Genomic DNA, 16,782 nt, shown 5'->3' with positions numbered 1-16,782 from the left:
GCTGTGTGTATTGACCGCAGCTGTATGTACTGACTATACATTGTGTCCCATTACCGATGGTAGCAAGCTGTGTGTGTGTATTTTCGCGATCGATGGTGGTGTTTAACACTTCTGTTACACCTCATTCGAAACTAGGTCAGATTACCGGCAGTAGACGGTTCTTTTTGCGCGAGTCTTCACACCCTTCAAATAGGTATATGATATAGGTGACCAACCATAGGTTCTATCCCTTCGTATAACCACAGTTATTAACTGTGGTATAACGGTACGGATTAGTAAAGGTTAGACTGGAATTTTACATTATCCTTGGCATGTGTCTTCGCATGAAACAATGCTACATGAATGAACAATAGCAAGGTCAACCCCGCGAACCGCCAAATATCACGTTCATAAACAAAATGGCAGCAGACGACGACGTTGAGTCATCATCGGAAGAATTATGCCTTTTTTACAAAGATAGAGAAGAATGGAAAGATGTTACACCTGTACCTCAAGATGATGGACCACATGCGGTCGTTCGGATCGCCTATTCTGAAAGATGTACGTTACTGAAACAGAATGCTAATAGTACTAGGCCTAGGCCATCCCTAGCCTATTCGAACTCGAAGTCAGTAACTAACGTTAATTCATACATACCAGAATTAGATTAGTGTAGAACTATAGTAGTTGCACGAAAGCTTGAAAGCAGTGTAGATACAGGTGCACCAACGTTAGACACCAGGCGCGTATCCAGGGGGGGGGGCGTTGGGGGCGCGCGCCCCCCGGGTAAGAAAAAGAGGAAAGAAAAAAAGAGAAGAAAAAAGAGGGGGAAAAAAGAGTAGGTGGAGAAGAAGGAAGGGAAAAGAAAGAGGAGAAAAGGAGGAAGTAAAAGAAAAACGCCAAGACACCAGGAACAGTTATAATTACAGCGCTGATCCCTATTATATACACAGGGTAGCCAGTGACGGATCGAGGATTTCGGAAGGGCTGTGCGCCTCACCCTACCCCTTACACCGACAACTCCATTTTTGACGTTTCGATTTTTCCTTTCTCACTAATGTATCTATATATATACTATATATGGTCAATCATAACACGTGTGTGCATGGACGCCTTAAACAATTGTACAATTGTGCTATGAAACCAGCTGTGGCTGGTGGACCGAGTCGTCGGGGAACATGGGGCATTTCGGGAAGGGACGACCACCCCCCCCCGAGCATATTTTTTTATGATATGGCTAGTAATTTCAAAATAGAAAATGCTTAGATACAACTAACAAGGCATGGGAAGTGTCATTTCCAGCAATCTGGCAGGCATTTTCGGCCAACATTTTCTTATACGCTTCGCGCCAACTCATGGTGGCGCAAGTTTTTTACATATATCAATCTCAAACCAGCAAATTAAGATATCAGCCAAGTTTTTCCCTGCCAACATCGTTAATTGGCGAGTAATTAAGGATATTTGCAGAGAATGAGAAAAGTATCCACGACAAAATTCCACATTTAAAATTAATCGCATACAGTACCCCAAACCCACTAGTTTCAATTCAACCAATCAGAGATGCAGGCTTAGTTATGAGCCATTGCTAAAAATAGATTCAAGACTTTGCATTGGCACAACCAGGGAGTTGTTATGGAACTCCCTGGTACAACTGCCATATAGACTGTACACAAATCAAGCTTGGTGTTGGATTACGTATTGCTCAATGACGTTCGTAGTGTTTAAATATTCATATTATGGGCGAGGGTAATTGGGATCCCAACGGAAAATATCTTGGAGAAAAACAAAGTTGAAAGTTGCAAATTTTTCGACTTTTATGCCACCATTTGAAGTAAGATTTAAATAGATAAGCTAGTTATGTATGTTGTTATGGCATAGTGGAGTCAGTGAGGTTGAGAAATATCATAGAATAGGACGCAAAATGCTGCTTTAATGTCAATATCATATAAGCAAGCATCGGTTATTACATCGCATGCCATCGTAAACCGTACGGTCCGTGAAAGTTGCGCAGTATACCGCGGGATGCCCATGTAAACAATGAAATGTCTTATGTAGATGGAGAAAAAGCATGGAGGTCCAATTATGTCAGAACTCTCTTTTACATAAGTAATGGCTAATTAGTTGGCCAAGCTTAGTTTAATTACCAAGGAGATATTTTTTAATTAATTTCCTATAGATGTAGCTATGTATTGCAATTTATTTTTCTTTCAGTAGGTGCCCGAAAAATTCTCAGCATATTGCCCGAATTTTCAGAAAAAAAATATTGGGGGGGGGTTGCAGCCCCCGCCCCCGCCTGCTACGCCTACAGTATGTGTGTAGTGTTCGGTTTCGGAAATATCTGGTGTTTGTTTCATTTCCTTCAGCAAAGTTTCATAGTAGCCGTTATAAGAGGTTTTAATATTTGTACACCAATAAATGAACTGTGTCTGAATTTTCGAAAATTTCCTGACCAACATTCTTTATCATATACTTCTCTCTACTTGTGCAATTTTGGCTGGTCTGTTAGGGGTTGAAGGAGGTTTTTCTATATTGGTTGTCCATAGATGATTTTTTTTTGCAACATTATGGGTATGTTTTGAAGTATGTTTATTCTCGAGAAATGTGAATTTTCAAATTCTGAACAAATAATGGGTTTAAAACCTTCAAAAGTGGGGCTGTCGTGGGTACTGTGGACCACGACGTAGAATTACCTTCAAAAGCAATGATCCACAGGAGATGCAATGAGGTCGAACATGATGTATGAATGGTGACAATCTTCAAAAAGGTTATGGATGGGGGGGAAAAAAAACTATTGGGAAATACTTGGTTCTCAGGCAAAAAGTGTACATCTGGTTGGTCATTTTCCAGCCCGAAAATGCCATTTCCGGTGATCTAGGGGGTATCAAAACCAGAAATTTTCTTTCTGGATAAGGACGGTTCTCATGCTCGTTGAAATGCTATGAACTTCTTTTCTGTGCTACCCCCCATATTCCATGTCATAATCTATAAGGATGATCATTTGAATCTATTGCATGACATTCCTCTTATTTCTCTTCATGTTTAGTTCAAGATGTATATAATTACTTCAGAGCTGTCCTCAAGTCCAACGAAATGAGCGAGAGGGCATTTGAGTTAACAACGGAAGCAGCGGATCTAAATCCAGCAAACTACACAGTATGGTGAGCTTTTGTACTAAAGTTCATAACAAAATGAGACACCATGGAGATTGTATCACCTCTACAGCACTTGTGTGTGAGATATCCTAGTCATACAGTATCAATCTCGGATACAAGTTGTACCCCCCCCCTCCCCATTTATAATAAACATTCTGACTGATTAGTTTTGTATGTTAAGTGCAATGTACGTAAACTATGAAGCAGGTTCAAAGAGTGGTCTTTGTACCAATGTAAACTTGTACAGTGCTGAATTATAGTATCCATCCCAGCCTCTTACATGTAGAAATATGAAAACCACACTTTTCTTTAGCCGTAAAGTTACTGTATATATAACTGTAAAAATCAGATAAATGCGATGATATTTTATTACTTGGAAATGTTAACCCTAAATTACGAAGATTCCATAGATAATTGACTATGAGGGTTGCAGTGACCAATCCCATTCCAGTCTAGAGAGCTTTACTAATGTGAGAAAAGCATGGAAAACTTTCAGATCGTAAAAGTATCCTTCATGTATGTACTAAGAGAACCTTGAATGGTCCTTGTACTATGGACAGGACTTCCACAAGTCATGTTTATATACAGAGATTGACCATTTGAGAGTAATCTCCTCAATAAGTACTGTGTAATATCACAGATAACACTGTATATGAATGCTTTAACAGTGAACAGCTGATAACTGCTTTAAAAGTCCTGAGCTTTCACCATACTATCATCAGAGCAAGATATACCTTCCCAGCAGTTATGTACAGTTACCAATATGGATTTTTCCTCGGGATAGTTGCAGCCACTATTGCCTATGTAGGTTAAAACGGCTGGTAGTTAAGTGATTACTTCAGTATTCTGACTTGCCAACAGTTTGTAAATCTTTTCACAGTACTTGACTACATTTCCCATGCAGAGCCTGGTATGCAAAGTCAACAGAACATGGGTAGGTTATGAAGGGATGCGTGTAGGTTTCAAATGGTTCTCAGTGTTTATTCTTTTGCAATTTACAAATGTGTTTTTTTCCCTCCCTCAGGCACTATAGAAGAGAAATCTTGAAGGCTCTAAACAAAGACTTGAAACAGGAACTAGAATATATATCTGAGGTCATTCAAGATCATCCCAAGAATTATCAAGTCTGGTAAAAAAGCTCTTCTTTCATTAAAATTTGGTTTCTTTTTGTGCATGCAAAGATAAATTATAAAAGATGTTTCATTTGTGTCACTGAACTCATGAGTGTAGAACACCAGGTACAGATTGTTGTGAATTTACCTGTAAATATCCAGACAATTACTTCCAAGGAAATGATGGAAATTATAAATAGTAGAATAGAATAAAGAGCTGCAACAGGAAAAGGGTTTCATCACCATTTGTTCCCATATGTTAAAATGAAAAGGTAATATTCCTGAAACTGAGTGGTCTTGGAAGTAGTGAGGTTGCAAGAATTGAAATCAGTAGTGTAGCCAAAAGGCAGGGATGGGAGTGGGTGGGTGGTTTGGGGAGGGAGGGAGGGAATGAGAGAGAGGGGATTGCATCCACTATGTGGCATCCTAAATCATGGCTACATCACTGCCCAATACCATTCAGAAACACAATCCTTCAGAAGAGTGATATAAGACAAACTTAAAAGAGAAAAAAAGGCCATCCCATTGGCATTCTGATATTCTTCTCTTGAGCATCTATTGTGGATACAATCATGTGTGATCTATTGTGGTACAATCATGTGTGATCTATTGTGGATACAATCATGTGTGATCTATTGTGGTACAATCATGTGTGGTCTATTGTGGATACAATCATGTGTTGTGGAAACAATCATGTGTGATCTATTGTGGATATAATCATGTGTGATCTATTGTGGATACAATCATGTGTTGTGGAAACAATCATGTGTGATCTATTGTGGATACAATCATGTGTGGTCTATTGTGGATACAATCATGTGTTGTGGAAACAATCATGTGTGATCTATTGTGGATATAATCATGTGTGATCTATTGTGGATACAATCATGTGTGATCTATTGTGGAGAGCAAGCAATCACTAGGGCAGAAACTTGATAAATTTGGCCGAGTCACTTGACTTTAACAAGGTTAGGGTCTTTGGCCCAGACTTGTTTGCTACACTGCAATGCTTTCACTTTGTTTGACAGTTTTGATTGCTATGTAGGATATACTCTTGTTTTAATGTATTCAATGTTATTGATGCCTCTTGCCATGATTCTCAACCAACTCAAATCTCAAACTTCCCCTTTTGACATTTTTAATAAGGCATCATAGAAGAGTTCTGGTTGAATGGCTGAATACAGAAAGCAATGAATTGGAGTTCACCGCTCTCATCTTGAAGATCGACGCCAAGAATTATCATGCTTGGTCTCATCGTCAGTGGGTGATTCAGACCTTTAACCTCTGGGAGAATGAATTAGCATACGTAGATACACTACTGCAGGACGATCTCAGGAACAACTCCGCATGGAACCAGAGGTTCTTTGTCGTCAGCAATAACACCGACTGTGACGACGCCACAGTAGAGCGGGAAGTCACGTAAGTTGATAACAATCGAGGGCTTGATGTTTCCATCCTGGCAGGATCTAAATTCAGTGATAGACTAACAAAGAAAGGTAATAGCAGACTGGTCTCATAAATTAAAGTGATAAACAGGTTCCTTGGGAACAGGGGACATACTCCAAATTCAGTCTGCTGTCACAAAATGATCGTTGTGTGACAGTGTGACCTAGAACAAACCGTGACATATGTTACAAGCCTATCTTGTCTGGTTGACATTTCTGCTACGGATGCTCAGTCTTTTAGTAAAAGTTTAATACAGTCATTCAGCATGTATTACTTTGTAAATTACACACATGGTGTTGGAGTTTTGACTCGATCCTTGTCAAAAGAAAATAGTACTGGAATAGTTTCCATATCTCTGATAGCTTGCCATCATTTGGAATGCAAGATGTGATAGCGACACATGGTAACTCCCAAAACTTGTCTTTCAGATTCCTGTGATCTATTTCTCTTTGTACTGTAGTGTAATGAAATTTCATCACACTGTTTTCATCACTTATTCGTTTTACACAGGTACACAAAGGAGATCATCTTGAAAGCACCTAATAATGAAAGTTCATGGAATTACTTAAAAGGGTAATTATGCGCATTAAAGATCATTTGGGTAACATTTCAGTTTTGATATGTCCTAGCCTGAGACAACAAAAAATATTTTAAGTGCTAATACTTGCTTCTATAACCTTTCTAGTTTTGAAGATTTTCAGTTTAAAAATATGCATTATGTTATGATGATAATGTCCATTAATTGGTTATGAATTCTAATAACTCAAGCAAAAACAAAAACAAAATTTATAAAGGGCCATCATATAGAATAAATCTCCTTATCAAGGTGCTTCAGAGACTAACGAGCCAAAAAAAAAAAAAAAACTTTTTGTAACAGACTTTAAATATGAAAAGAGAGGTTGAAAAACAAGAGATGACTTATGATTAGTATTATTGTTAAAGTTCCCAATGTCTTTTTTTTCTCAATAGTATTGTCTCAACCAAGGAGACCATATTCAACTATCCTGGTCTGGATGAATTCTGCCAGACTATGTATGATAAACAGTTAAAGTCACCATACCTGCTAGCCTTCATGGTCGACATGTGCGAGGACAAATTAGAGGCTGGAGTCGACAAGGAAACTACTCTCTCCAAAGCTACAGAAGTAAGCAGTAAAAACAGCCTCATTATTTCATTCAATTACAGGGCAAAGTTTTTTAAGGATTTTTCTGGCTGTAGCTCGGACAACCAGATCTAAATTTATAAGTTGCTCGAACAGCAATTTGGTTGTCGGAAGAAATGTAACAATATGTAGACTGTAGGAGAGAGGAGAGCATTGGGCCAGTCATGCTCCCCTTCCGGTGGTTCATAGGCCCTACCAATATACTGTAGGAGAGAGGAGAGCATTGGGCCAGTCAAACCCGCCTTCCAGTGGTTCAAAGGCCCTACCAATATGTAGACTGTAGGAGAGAGGAGCGCATTGGGCCAGTCAAACTCGCCTTCCAGTGGTTCATAGGCCCTACCAATATGTTTGTTTCATTTCAGTATCGACAAAGTGATGGAGGGATAGACCAATTTATCATTTTACCTATTTGGGGATATTTAGTTACAATGCAATCTGAATTTAATGTAAACAATTTTTCAATACAACAAAGAATCAACAAGTGAAGGGATAACTCTTGTGGGAAAAAAACACCTCAGTCATGATAATTATAAGGATTGAAGAGAACATGTCAAGACTCAAGACTGAAAGATGTTTCATTTTGTACCTGCTTATAATAGCATGCAAAATGAGGCTGAAAAAGACTTAGAAACGTGACTAATTATGAACTAAAAACAAGCACTGAGTTGAATTTCTGTTGTTTGTTCTGCACTGATATTACTTAATGTAATGCATGCACACAGTAATCCCTTATTATGAACACAGCAGCTCTTAACTTAGAAAAAGAAATTGTTCACACACATATATATGTATGTTGTTGTTACACATTCAGTTATAATGCTAGATTAATGAAGTCATTAATACCCTTTGTTTCTCTTCTTTTTCATTTCTTAACAGTTGTGCACACTGCTTGCAGACACAATCGATACAATCAGAAAGAAATACTGGGATTACATCAAGAAGAGGCTAGTTTCAAGATTTTCAGAGAATTAAACTAAGGAGAAAAATCTGCCACTATGTGGAATGTGTTGTAATTTTTACCTTAGAAAGCAGTTGTGGGATTTGAACTTGATATTTATATCAATTTTAGTCTGTGGTAAAGTTATTTGTTGTCAGGTTTCATTTTAAGTGGTGAAGCAAAAATTCGAAATTTTGCTTCTACGAATGGTTTTTATCGCTTAAAGAATCGTCCGGCCGACGAAATGTCGAGGATTGAATCAATTTCATGATTACTCACTCAAATACATTCATTTTTTGTGAGAAAAAAAAAAAATGTAGAATTTCTTAGGTTGGTTAATTGTTATCTTATTTTAAAGGACTACTCATTTGTTTGGAAAAAAAAGTATGACCGAACTCAAAAACCTGCTTTAAAGCCCTGTGCATGCATTTGATCTTGTTGGTCTAAAGAATCTTCCTTTCGTTTTGTACTATTGTGTAGTTAATAAATCATATCCAGTTACTTCTTTGTCAAAAGTTTCTCTCCTATTGCTGAGATCAAGGCAATAAAATTTTTTAAACCAATCCAAAGTGTCCGTTCTTTGCTATTGCTTAGTTGAGATGAAAACATTAATTTGCATGCATGTGCAGGCAAATGTTTTGACCTCAGTAAGTTAATATTCAAACACGGTGTAGCCTACCTATGCTGAGAACAATTTTCACAGGACTCCGTAGTGCAAGGCAAGCAACTAATGACTTGGGGGGGGGGGGTTGTGGTATGTACACTCCATACAGTTTTCCCTTCTGGAGGGGGCATTGACAGAGACACAAAGGTATTACTCAACTGGTGCTAGGCATTGTGAAATAAGTAGCCTAGCATACAATCATAATGCACAGTTTAACACATCTGTGCATGCGTTCATGTCAGGTTTTCATCTTGAATAGATGCAATTTTTATCATTTTTGTGGTAATCTCAGGTTAACAGTATTCTGAGTGGTATTGGCACAATTGATATTCCCTCAATGGAAACAAATTAATTCAAATTGTTAGATGTTTAACAATGCAGTCATGCATTTCAATTGCTGTTATTAATTTTGAGTGACACTCCAAACTCCTTCACTAGAAGAAATGAATTTATGTAGTCACATTTTGATGTTGGGTGCAATTTTCTTGTCTCATTGGAGAGAGTTCCTGAGGGTTGGAATGGGGCAACAGAGGATGGAGAGGGGAGAAACTTCAGTTTATGGACACAATATAGAAGGCGTCTGTTGTTCAAGGTCAAATAAATTGTTCTCAATGGTAAACAAGTGTAATATTTTGATAGAATTTCCAAGAAAACGAGATTGTACTTTGCAAACATCTCTGTTTTTTCATTTTTTTCAAATGTTTTTGTCACCCATCCATGATTTCATATTATCCTGTGGCTGAATCCTGCTACAGTTGTTACATAATTGTTTGGATCGAATGTATCAAAATTTGTTGTAAGGTCTATTGTCAAATGCAGGTAAAATTCGATGTTGATCTAGAATACAAGACTAAATAAAAATTTATTGTCATTCTGTCTTCATCATGACCACTTTATTCATTGTATTGTCCATCATGAAAATGATATTAATTAGAGAAAAAGTCTATGAAAGTTGAAACCATTCCCTTGTTGAGGCTGGTACCTCATCTCTGTCAAGTTTCAAGTTCATTAAATATCCAGTATAAATACATGAAAGTACATATTTATAAATAGGATATGAAAACCAGTTAAAGAGTTATAACTCTTAAAATAGCATTTACTATATGTACAAATAATAAATCAAAAGTTAATAAATGAATTTAAGTAGGTTTTGTGCAACAACACGCTGAATAAATATGGCAGCCCTATAAACGAAAGAATTTTTAAAACGTCATGCAGACACTTACATAGTTCGCTAATACATGATAGTTAGCTGTTACTGTTGTTTCTTTACTCCAATGGTCACCCTCAATTAATTCAGTGGCAAGTAGTACACACATTGTTTTCAAGATTCTTATCCAGTTGGGAGGGGGGTGAGTTCGAACAATTTTGGTACAAATTCGAAAACAATGGGTTGAAGAAAAAAAAGTGTACAAATTCCAAAGAAACAATCATTTGTTATCAATTATTTAAAACAAACAGACCCTAACTGAGAAAATGACATTGTTGAGCTATTCATTGCATGACGGAAGGAATTGTTATAACATGGAAGGCTGGAAAGGAAGTGTAGAATGAGAATATTAGATGAGTTGTCAAAGAGCCTTGACTACATCATCATGAACTACTAGTGATGCTGTTTTTTAAATTTCTTAGATTTCTTCTTATTTAGCAACTACCATACAATCCAAGTTTTCCAAATTCCTTCAGAATATCTAATTTGAAAATTCTTGAAATGTGAAATGAGTGTAGTCCAAGGTAACATGGGAGTGATAGGACCAGAGCTTGCATATTTTCATGGATCTGGGGGTGTTGGATCTGGGGTTCTTGAGACAAGGGAGGGGCAAGGAATATGGCATACACAGTAAGTATTGCCATTTTAATAAATACTTATTGAAATATGAAGACTTCTCTAAAAGAGGTCCAGATGCAAACAGGATTTGTTATCACAGGTCTTGTGCTTCCATCCATGCACTCAAGTCTTCATTGAGAAATTTAGTACAAGTCACAAAGAAGGTACAGACCATCAGCAATGTCCTCTCCAAATATGATAAAAGTAAATTACAGGTCACTCATGTTGAAGCTTTAACATCGTTTTAATGTTGACCTTAGGAGAGGAGGGAGGGGGGGGGGAAGGGCTTCGGTTATTTCTGAGAACAAAGAAAAGAGTAGAGAAGACGTGATGGTTTCATGTTTACATCTTTTATGTAATTATCGCTCATGCAGATTACATGCAGTGCTTGTATGGAATAAAATAATATTCATTTTGGTACTAAAATAAAGAAAACTAATGAACTTTTAATACTCTACAACAAGACTGTACATAAAACACAAAGAAGGAAATGAAGCGCTTCTCTGCAAGGCTTTCTTCAACTGAAACAAAAAAGAACAGGCACAGGCACTTATTGGTAAATTCATTGAGCTGCAAAAATGGCAATGAAACGGCTGTTTAAAGAATGATGGAAATTTGATGGATGTTTGTGCAAATAGCTACACAAATATAGAAATGATTTTCATGGCTTCTTCTAAAATACAATATCGAGTCCATAAATTTGGAGATAATATTCATTGATGATTGATTAGTATTGTTAATTCTCAATAGCATTACAATGACTTGCCTCTTTACCCCTAACAAAGCATTTACTATTAAGACCATGATATTTAAATATGCTCAGCTTTTACAATACTGTATCAAAATGTGTCTAGAAGCCAAAGAAGAAGTGTATTCTGCAGCGAAATGTAAAGCTTTTCTTCACTGATAGTGTAACAAGATTTGTAATTGTGCTTGCAAGACGGAGTACACAGTGAAAAAAACAAATATATGATATAAGAATTACATAATGGTGGAGTGCTGGCTAGGTGTGAATACTTAAGTGAAACAGTTTTATAAACAGATTAGATAGCCCCACTAATTAACTAATGGTAACTGGAATAAAACAACACATTGGGAAACCAAAATATTGAAGGAAGAAATGCTCTCTGCAGTAATCACAAAACTAGGACGGAAGAGTTTTGAAAATATTGAAAACAAAAGTTTGGTAATGTTTAACAAAACGTTGTACCATAATCAGCACAACAAGAGGAAGTTGCTACTTTCTTGAATCCTCAAGCTGGTAATTCCAAGCGATGTTACCAAAACAACAAGAAGCAAAGGCCTAAAACAACAGCAAAAGGAATTGGTTCTGAAAGCATGATGTGGTTAGAGGCCAGCTTATAGCATCAGATCCACAAAAGCTGTAAGTTACAGATCTAGACTGCTTCGGTGACATGTGGACAAACTGTTATCATTTAACAAATACATGGCAGTCAAAATTCACTGGATAAAATCTACAATTTGAATCCTTTAGAGATTTACTTCAGACATTGGATTAGAAATGTCAAACTTTGGAAAATTTTCTTCAAATTATATCTGACCTCATCATCTATGTACGTAATAACAAAAAAAACAATATTTATTTATTTTTTTATCGCAAATTTTGTACTAACATGGAATGATTCAAAGTTACAATGTTAGAATACTTTAAATGAAATATAAAATCTAATTGACAAGTGGCTTCATGCTTCACTCAAGAACCCACAAATTCCATTTTTGAGGTCAAAGGGGGGAAAAATATTAAGAAACGACAAATTCTTCAAAGTCGTTTACAGTTACATCCGTTAAGGCTCATTCGTAGGTTTGCTTTATATCCTGGAAAACTTAAATATAATGAGGATATTATAAAATAATTAAATTAAAACTGTGTGAAAGGACAATTCTTAACCTATGATGTCACTTGCATGAAATGTTGAAGATTGGTCTTATACAACCCCAAATGCAGCAGTCAAATATTCCCTTTGTGAAAGTGGCCGATTTGAGTCGACACCCACAAATTACATTTTATTTTGCTAGTATTAATGTTGGATTAAATTCAATTTTTCTAGTATTAAATGTTGGTTTCAAAACCCCCCTTTTTTCAGCAATTCACCCACCATTGATTGATGTGTGATGAATATTTAAACAACAATTAACTCTGGAGTGCTCATATTGCCTTTCAAACAGAGAATAATTAAAATTTAGTTTTTGGGATAATATAACTTGGTTTATCACAATAAGCTAATCAGAATAATGAATCTTTTAAGTTTTGAAATTGAAAATACATGAATCTGGTCGTATAACACAAGAAAAACTGTTAAATACCGCCTCAATATGTCGCACCAAACAATACTTAAAATTAAGACATCTGCCATAACAAACAAACAAAAACTTCTAGAACTCATCCCAATATCAAAGACATATTTACGGTTTTATAAAGTAAAAAACAAGGTATTATTTAACTGTCATGTATGATGATAAATCAATGCCATAAATTAAAGACTTTAAATAAAAACGTCCTAAATGACATGAACAAAAAGTGAAGACATAAATTTTGAAAGCGCAAAGAAATTATTGGCAAGAACAGGACACAAACCATTCCTGTGCTTGTCAATAATTTTCTTTGCTCCTTTCAAGTTGCATTTAGAAATTTTTCAATCTAAGTTTTGCAATCAAGTTGTTCAATTCAAATAAATTTTTCAATCAAGTTTCCTACGAAAGATATTCTTAGAAAAAAATTTAAAAAATAAAACAAAATGCTCAAGTTAGAAAAATGGACTGTTTTCGGTGGTGATTTCAAGGTAAATAAAATTTTCAGCTTCAGGATTTTAGCAAAGTATATCCAAGAAAATAAATATACCAGAAAGGATGCAAATAAGAAGAGAAGCTGAAACAATGCTTGACAAAAGTACGGTGGGTTCAACAACAGTTGTTACGGGGAAAATCATTCACATCTTTGATAGATACCTCCCTCCTTAATCTGATCAGTTAATAGCAATTCTTTTCAGATGTAAAAACTTAGAAGACCACCAACAGATGAAATGAAAGAAATACCCATATGTAACATTTGCATAAAATATGAAAGACAAATACCCTTTGAACAACATAACATAAACAATTAAATCCAGATAGCACTTTGATGCAATGTATTGAAAGTACAAGTCGACTTTTTTTTATTATTGAGCACCAAATGAGTACAGACTTCTACCATAATGTTAGTTGCACATTTCAATCACACATGATTTTTAAACCAGTTAACATTATAGGTGCACATTAGGCTCAGCCTCTGTCCAATAGAGAGTTGTGGCAGAATGTATGCCAAGGAATTGTAGTTAAATCTAGCTATTCATGCATATCCTATGTTAACTTAGGAATCCAAAAAACGTATCCAAAAACTGAAGAATCCAAAACTTAAAGAATCCAAATTAGTTGGCAAAAGTTTTTCCAAGAGTGCAACGTTATCCTTATTCCCCAATTTTTTTGGCGAAAACGCTCACTATTTCGGTAATTATAAGGTTACATCAGGAACGATAACTCTATGGTTGAAATAATTTCATATTTTCTCTCTTATCCACTGTTTTCTTATCCTTTCAATGATAGAAGCTAATATCGAAAAAAGTTACCATCTTCTTTGCATCATATTGAAACTGGCAGGTAACACAGTACTGACTATTGTCTCACTTTTTCAAGTTTCCTCTTGAAAGGTAAACTCTTGTCGTCTCTTAACTACTTAGTTACTCTCTGTCACTGACTTAACAACAAAATGCCAAAACTTCTAGAAAAGATTGATAAATCTTTTGTGAATCCAGTAAAAGAAGGAACATAATTAGTGTCTCCCCCCCCCCTCTAACATCTATGGGGTCAGTTTATTATTTAAGTGTAAAGTTCTTGTCATATATTTTCATGCTGAATGTGCACAGACACAGCATGTAACAATGGCAAACATTTTGCATGACTTAGTAGCACAAGTGTATGAACCATCATCTTTTTTAAAAAGATAGTCTCTTTTACTGGATTTACAAAAGATTTATCAATCTTTTCGTGATTTTTTTGCATTTTGTTCCAAACCCATCCGCATAGAACAATTCTTTCTTGTCATTCCCACCTCTGCTTCTGCCCTCAAATACAATATTCTGGAACAAGTTTACCGGCTTGATACCCCTCCTCTCTGCCTTCTTCCCCCTCCTCTGCCCCCTCCTCCTCTTCCTCCTCTCCTATATTTGGGATGGTTGCTAAGATACCACCTCTTGATATCATCCATCTTCATGATGATCACCTTTTCTTGCAGACTCAACGTCTCAACGTGAGTGTCAAAGTCTGGAATCAGTAGACCCAGTTGTTCCACTGCTTTTAGGATGGTGCTATCCAATGCCATCTCTGTCTCCTGTATGTTACTACTCTCTAAGTGTGTCCCGACCGCAGTAATCAGAATCCTGAAGCAAATATCTGCATTTCTCAAGGTGAATATATTGCAAATTTCGCCTCTGTTTTTACTGGTCGCAAATAACTTATTGAGGTAGATGTCGCTCTGGAAGAAGAACTCGCACAGGATGATGTAAATTTCGCCCGAACTGCAAGTGGCTTGAATTCTGCCCTCGTGCAGGTCATCTCTGATGAGGTGGCGGATGTAAGTACCCTCCTCTAGACCCTCCAGGTAGATCTGCCGGGCCTCTTTCAACGACTCCTCGTCCCTCTTCATGACAAGTTCCGTCACTAACCTGTGAATGTGTTCGTTACTGAGAGTACTGAATTCTCTGGTGGCAGGCACCACTCTGTTGATCAATGCTACCTCACCCCTCTCGTATGCTCTCGCTAGCAGAGAATTGAAGGCTTCCTTCGTTAGTCTGCGTCCCTTTGGCGTCTTTCTGGTCCTGCAAAGACCTGGAATGATGAAGGAAATAACCATTAATACCCCTCAACATCCCTCAGTACCCCTTAATACCCCTCACTATCCCTTTTCCTGTCATTAACCATGTTTCCAATACAGAAACATATTGTGTCCAACCCCATTAGTGTTCTATAATACTCCATTTCATTGGAAAACTTGACCTCTTTTCCATCAACCTAGTGTAATTTCGATGGGCTATTGTTTTGATTGGCCTTATTCTAGATCCTTTCACTGTCGAGTAAGGTACCGCTAGATATCTTAAAATCTGATCTGACATTTAAATACTGCAGCCTACTTACTTTTACCCATCCTAACCAGCAGCTGTAAACATTCCTCTAGGTGGCCAGCCATTATGAGTTGCTTGGCTAATTTCTCGTAATGCCTTATTCTAGATACTTTCACTATCGAGTAAGGTACCGCTAGATATCTTAAAATCTGATCTGACATTTTAATACCGCAGCATACTTACTTTTACCCATCCTAACCAGCAGCTGTAAACATTCCTCTAGGTGGCCAGCCATTATGAGTTGGTTGGCTAACTCCTCATAATGTTGTTGCCATGCCAGGGCCTTTGTGGTCTTATCCCAGAACGTGTGATCCCACTCGTTATTCTGGAGGGCTAATAAGAGTTTGTAAGCCATGTAGGTGGTTTTCGTCCTCAAACAACATTCCACAAGACACGAAAGGCTGTTGAATGGACTACGCCCACACATCTTTTCCGTACTCAGGTTCACAAAGACGGTGAGGATGACGTCATAATCCATTTGTGAGAGCGTTTCCAAGATATGGCAACAGATGTCGATCTGTTTCCTCCTCCAACGATCCATGAAGATTTCTCTTCCGACAGAGACCAGATAAATCACTCCATCGTGATCAAGCGCTATCAAGACAGAAAATAAAAAATTGTCACCGCAATTAAAAATAGCAAATCACAACATGTTTCCTGACAGAGATATCTTGTATAGAAAGAGTTTTACAACCAGCAGGAGAACACATTTGGTTACAAATTCATAGAGCAACAAATGTGAAGGATCCCTAGGAAGCATTTGTTCATTTCTAAGAAGGTAAACTCTAAATGTTTGAAGCAGAACAAACTTTTGGGCATAACAAAAATAAATGTTTCAAGTTTATTCAAATCCCAGATCAGTTTGATTAAGCAGGCTGGACTTATTTTCAATAAAATTCATTTGCGGCCTGGTAACATTCATGTGGTGAAATAATCGAGGGAAGGAGACATAGATGACTGGCCTCAGTCTTATGTAGAGTCAAACTCAATATATTTAGTTAAAATCTGCTTACATCCAAAAAGGCAGCCACTTAAGTAGAACTTTAGCATTGCTTATACATTTTTATTTAGAACCTGTTTGAGAATAAGAAACCATTGACAAAAATTGCTTTGGAGTTTTCTTCTACAAATATGTATGGTTACTTTAGTAATTGTTAATTTAACTGTAATAGGTATTGATTAATTAAAAGATAAAATAACAGAGGAATAAACCTACAAATTAAAGCAATATGAAAAATATAAAATATTCATTTAAAAAAACCCACAAGAAACGCTGGCTACATAAAACTTACTATTGCAAAATTTTCCAGTCATTTCAAAACTAGTGG

At 36.7% G+C, this 16,782-nt stretch overlaps 2 protein-coding genes across 3 annotated transcripts in view; one reads left to right on the top strand and one right to left on the bottom strand.

Moving 5' to 3' along the window:
• The first annotated feature begins 341 nt into the window (after positions 1 to 341).
• On the top strand, positions 342 to 9,340 carry LOC139968055 (protein farnesyltransferase/geranylgeranyltransferase type-1 subunit alpha-like). The gene is made up of 7 exons (XM_071972380.1): positions 342 to 540; positions 3,023 to 3,137; positions 4,156 to 4,260; positions 5,390 to 5,662; positions 6,200 to 6,262; positions 6,659 to 6,833; positions 7,728 to 9,340. Exons 1-7 carry the CDS (start codon positions 399 to 401, stop codon positions 7,821 to 7,823), a joined length of 969 nt encoding a protein of 322 aa, XP_071828481.1. The 5' UTR covers positions 342 to 398; the 3' UTR covers positions 7,824 to 9,340.
• Positions 8,094 to 16,782, bottom strand: part of LOC139968047 (uncharacterized) — a 36,216-nt gene continuing 27,527 nt past the window's right edge. For both annotated transcript variants that reach the window (XM_071972355.1, XM_071972356.1), the window contains exons 13-14: positions 15,638 to 16,048; positions 8,094 to 15,161 (exon numbers count right to left, since the gene is read on the bottom strand). In XM_071972355.1, the coding sequence (XP_071828456.1) occupies positions 14,425 to 15,161; positions 15,638 to 16,048 (1,148 nt within the window). In that variant the 3' untranslated portion in view covers positions 8,094 to 14,424. The remainder of the gene's footprint in view (positions 15,162 to 15,637; positions 16,049 to 16,782) is intronic.

This window comes from Apostichopus japonicus, chromosome 5 (assembly GCF_037975245.1).
Source record: "Apostichopus japonicus isolate 1M-3 chromosome 5, ASM3797524v1, whole genome shotgun sequence".
NCBI classification, from domain to species: Eukaryota; Metazoa; Echinodermata; class Holothuroidea; order Aspidochirotida; family Stichopodidae; genus Apostichopus; species Apostichopus japonicus.
This window is presented reverse-complemented; position numbering and strand designations above follow the sequence as displayed.

Coding starts and splice junctions, on each gene's coding strand:
- LOC139968055 (XM_071972380.1), top strand. CDS start 399: ATGGCAGCAGACGACGACGTTGAGTCATCATCGGAAGAATTATGCCTT. Junction 541..3,022: donor GATCGCCTATTCTGAAAGAT/GTACGTTACTGA, acceptor CTTCATGTTTAG/TTCAAGATGTATATAATTAC. Junction 6,834..7,727: donor CTCTCTCCAAAGCTACAGAA/GTAAGCAGTAAA, acceptor ATTTCTTAACAG/TTGTGCACACTGCTTGCAGA.